The sequence below is a fragment of the Salvelinus sp. IW2-2015 genome, unplaced genomic scaffold (genome assembly GCF_002910315.2).
Source record: "Salvelinus sp. IW2-2015 unplaced genomic scaffold, ASM291031v2 Un_scaffold6088, whole genome shotgun sequence".
NCBI lineage: Eukaryota > Metazoa > Chordata > Actinopteri > Salmoniformes > Salmonidae > Salvelinus > Salvelinus sp. IW2-2015.
In genome coordinates this window covers 13,738-18,815 of record NW_019947352.1, presented here as the reverse complement: position 1 = coordinate 18,815, position 5,078 = coordinate 13,738, and the positions used below count along the sequence as shown (strand labels likewise).

The following is a 5,078-nucleotide window of genomic DNA, read 5'->3' as shown; positions in this document are numbered from 1 at the left end:
AATGGGACTGATTGTGTATTAGGGGAAACATTGCTTGAAGGGCATATCTGTAAGATAATTAATATATTCAACATCAGACAAATAATTAATTCACAGTTATTTTTGTTTTCCTATTTAAATCTAGAATTTACAGTATAAATCTGCAACTTATTCAGAAAACTGAATGAGTTTCTGTCACTTTTTCATTTGTTTCAACATTTTATTATTGTTTATTGAAACTAATTCACTGTTAATTTCCAGCCTACATGTATATGTTTTGTCTACTGAAGGTAACCTAGTAATGAACATTTCTTAGGGGATGTCAGTGTATTCAGTTCACATTTTTGAACAGTGTGTCTGGGTTTCCTTTCACTGTGAGCCTCAGAGCACAATAGTACAGAGCAGAGTCTGTTACTTCAGCAGAGGAGATCTTCAGATCCACACATTRGGTCACTTTGTCATAATTAACTGACATTCGTGGATATGGTGGATCTGCAGTAACTATTGTCTCAGCAGATGCTCAATACACTGAGATGAGGAGGAGGAATTGGGGAGAAGATGTGCTATATTGGTGATACCATAAGACACTGCCTCCACCAGATACTGTGTAGTTGCAGGAAAGCTTGAAAATGCCACCATCAAATCAAATCAAATGTATTTATAAAGCCCTTCTTACATCAGCTGATGGTCATAATCGGAATAATCAATACACTGATTGATTTCTCCTCCCTTCAGACTGATTTTTGCATGCATTCATTCTCCTCTGAAGTTTTCCTCTGTGTCTCACTATGTGTCACTCTGCTTACAGACCAATGTCACATCCACTACATCGGTTAAATCGTTTTTTTCAAACCGCTGTTGATAGGCTGCTGTACTAATCACTCTTGAAAGGAGAGAGGACATTAACAGGTGTGACCAAAATCACTCTGGTAGCCTGAAAACATATTCTAGGAATCTGATATGCAATAAAAGAAAAATGTAAGCAATGTGCATGCTTTCCCAAAAGCACAGTAGTCGAGAGCTGTGTCCTTCAGGGTTAGATGTTTTATGTTCAGATGTTTTATGTTGTGGATTTGTTGTGGATTTATATTGACTATCAGAGGAATGTTTACTGGTACTTTATGTGGCACCTTAACCATTAGAAGCTGAGGTGGCTGGTTAGTGTACTGCTGGTACCTGTAAAGAACACGCCGTGAGTCAGAAAGCAGGTGCGGGAACGTGAGTTTTAAGACTGTACAGATAGTGAGCGAAAAAACAATGACACCTAAGGACTGATGACAACAGAGGTCTAAATAAAGAGGAGGAAATCAGGGAAGTGATGGAGTACAGTTGTGCTTAATGATGAGGCGCAGATGTGCTGCGTAATGATGAGTTGCCAGGTCAGGTGGTTAATAGACCGGAGACGCTGAATGTTGGAGAAGGGGAGCAGGAGTAGACATGACAGTACCAATAAAGCAGAATATTATCACTGCTTGTATCATATGAGCAACTCAGTGTGACAGATTCTCCTTCTGTACAGATGACTCTGGGCTTTAGAGGAGTAATGTGATCCCCAGCAATCAGTTCTGTAACGATAATGCAGTGAATGCAGTATTACTACTGTAGACAGAAACAGAACAATAAAATCCAATGATAATASMGTACAWAAKKWTRRMMRRRKKRMMMYKKWWWRKYRRWAWMGMWYSKYSKWRCRTTTRRWWTRRWYMKAWMSRTRRRKWMMTWAAAYMMYWMSRRRWWWWWWRKWWWWKKWTTWKCRMYYYKCKKKAYGYYYAWTWYYKKTTTCTGCATGGCAATCTTACACTGAAGATCAAACCTCAGCTACTGTTCGCTGTGTTCTGATACAATAGCAAGAGCAAGAGTTCAAACAACCGTTAGATTGTATGAAGCTGGTGCTCTCTTGATTAATGTCTTTGTGTCAGCACAGGCCTAGAACATGCAGCACAGCACATAGAGGATGCTCAAATAGACAAGTKATTTCAGAATAGAAATCAACARCAACTTGATAATGTGGTCCACTTGTGGTTGATGCTGGCTTTTTCATTCCTTTGTTATACACAATACTCTGTATTGCTCTACTCTCCTAAAGATACATTCCAAAACAAAAAAATGTTTTCTAATAAATGAGATACAGTATTTTCACATTTCAAGCTGAATTGAGAGGCACCTTTGTTGCATAAAAATGACTTCATCATCATCATCATCATCATCACCATGATCATCATCATCATCACTATGATTATCATCATCTGCTACCACTAGTCTTGGTAGTATCAGGGAGGTAGTGAGAAGGCTACGGTGTCAATTTCAAAGTAGTGTTGTATACTGTACAGACAGGTACTGTATATTGTCATTGTGTAGCTCAGTATGTTTTTGTACGGGGGCTGTATACCCTGTTGTCACTGTAGGCTTCAGAGCACAGTAGTACACAGCAGAGTCAGACAGCTGTAACCTCTGGATCGTCAAGGGGACTGATTTTGATGCTGATTTAAATGTAGTTAAATTGAAATGGGCATCGAATCTCCCCAGGAATTCAATGGCATTATCTGATTTGAAAGTCGCCTGCCTCAGCATATACTTTTGGTAGTCATTAGCTCCCTGCTTGTACCAGAACAGGTACGGATTTCTATCTACAGTATCAAATTGACAGTCCAGTGTGACCTGTTCTCCCTCAGTAGCGATCACATCTCCTGGTGGCTGAATGACTGAGTCTTCTCCTCTGCATTCTGGAAAATAATGTAATACACATGTGTATTAGGAGGAAAATCATGTAGCAACTTGATTGAGGGGGGAAGAAATGGTGGTATTGTATTGTAAAATAAGAGATTGGAGCAAAGGCAGTAAACGAATTAGGAACATATGATCATACCATAACAACCTGCAGCAAGAATCAGTACATTCCTCAGCCAGGGTTCCATGTCTGCTACTGTGAGATCAGTGGAAGAAGAGTAATACCAATCTGAATTAACTAGGCATTATAATACTTTGAAGTCCTTGTCTCCTCCTCTTTCTGTGTATCATCAAACATTGAGAAGTTTGTGACATTGTCTGAGCAACACTCTACCCTGTGTTGTTGTACTGCGACTGAATCTCCTGTTGTCACAGTGGGCATCAGAGCACAGTAGTACACAGCAGTCAGACAGCTGCAACCTCTGGATCATCAAGGGACAGAGCTAGAAGTGAAATTCAGCCTGGAATGAAACCTCTTCCTGAACTCATCACTATTGCTCCCTTCTGAATAATGATCTCTTCTCAGTACATACTGAGGAGAATCCCTAGTTAACTGGATGTACCAGAAGAGATCAGGAGATGGACTACTAGAAGTTTAGTTACAGCTGAGTGTTACCAGTCCTCCTTCAAGGGCAGTAACATGTCCACTCTGCTGGTCAACAGACTCTTCACCTCTGCACTCTGAAAAAGTTATAATAATTTTGTTAATTATCAATAATTGTGTAATAACTTATTAGCTAATATTCTGACAAGGAGAATAGGAAGGAGAAGCACTATACTGTACCAAAATATCATGCAGCCAGGATAAGTAAAGTATTCCTAAGCCAATGTTCCATTATGATTCATGTATAGAGGAAGAATAGACTGTTATAGACTTTATGTTCCATCCACTGTAGCTGAGAAGTCTCATAATTGTGGGGCTCTGCAGTATGGGAGGAGCTTATTGTTTATTCAATTGTTTAGTTGAAATGTTGGGGGAAATGATACCACATCGAAACGTGCAAAGGCATGCCGCGTGCATCATTTAACTTTGGGTCATACCATGGATCATTAAGGTATCTGATTTGGAATTTTAGGACCCTTTTGGTATAAAAAAAATAACAAGATGATTAGATAGCCCAAATGGTAGCCTACTAACAGAAGTTGGCACATCGACAGTGAGAGTCTCATCTTTCCATAGAGTGGTCACATACCATTTGGCAAATCCGTTCGGACGCTATCAGTTCCTCTTGTCATGTTATTCATTGCATACCTTAGAGAGCTACTTATAACTTGTCGGCAATGTACAGATCAACTAGCCCATGTCAGCTAAAGTTTTTTAAATTATGTTTTTTTTTAGATTTTGTTCATTTTTTTGCCACTCAAATATCACATGAATAAACATCAAAAGATGTTCCACAATGCTGGAATGAGGTCACCGGGTGAAAATGTTTGGGATCCCCTGCTACAAGGAAGCAAAAAAACACCACAAATGTTCTTCATTCTGCATTTATTCAGACTAGTATCTTTGATCATGTTATATCAGAACAGGAAGATGCAGACAATATAAAGTATTATTTCCTCAATAATATTTATATTAAATGTGTTTTCTTGCTTATTTTTCAATTCATGTGGATATTCAGGAAAAAATGTATGTATTAATGTACTCTAAATAATAACTGATTGATCAGAATACAATGCACTGTTCACCCTCTAGTGTCTTGACAGGTTTTTGTACAGTGTGTCTGGGTTTCCTGTCACTGTGGGCTGCAAGGCACAGTGGTACAGAGCAGAGTCTTCCAATTCAACAGAGGAGATCATCAAGTCAACACGGGTCTTCTCTTCATTCAGTCTACCAGTGTGTCGTGGAGTCGTAATGGATGTATTCTGTACATACATGCCGCTTTGTTGGATCAAAAGTAGACAAACTGGTCTGGATCCGGGGTATTGACGGTACCATTGGAGATTGAAAATGTTGCCCTTGTAGTTGCAGGAGAGAGTGATGTCTGTTCCTTGGAGGACATTGACTTCAGACTTCACTGGAGTTATTGTTTCCTGCTCCATACTATCACCTGCAACAACATAAGTATTGTCATTGTGTTAATGTTTATTCCTAATGAGAAACAATACATGGGTTAGGTGCCCATAAAGTATGACAGAGAAAGAATTGAAACTTCCAGTATAATGCCACTTAGTGTTTAATGCAATCATTCATTGAAAAAAGCAATGTCACTGTATTCAAAATGATATTTGGTTTAAGATGAGAACTCAGCACTCACCTACACATGCAGAGAGGAACAACAGTAATATGAGTGACATCCTGACACAGACTAGATAAACCAACTGAGAGATAAGACAGTGAGAGAGCTGAGTAGATCCTCTACAGAGACATC

General features: G+C 39.0%; 1 gene segment (V, D, J or C); it reads right to left on the bottom strand.

Moving 5' to 3' along the window:
- Positions 1 to 310: 310 nt before the first annotated feature.
- Positions 311 to 4,793, bottom strand: LOC139026853 (T cell receptor alpha variable 21-like). The segment is given in 2 exon segments: positions 311 to 447; positions 4,407 to 4,793. Coding segments are annotated over 2 exon segments (480 nt in total).
- Positions 4,794 to 5,078: the final 285 nt, after the last annotated feature.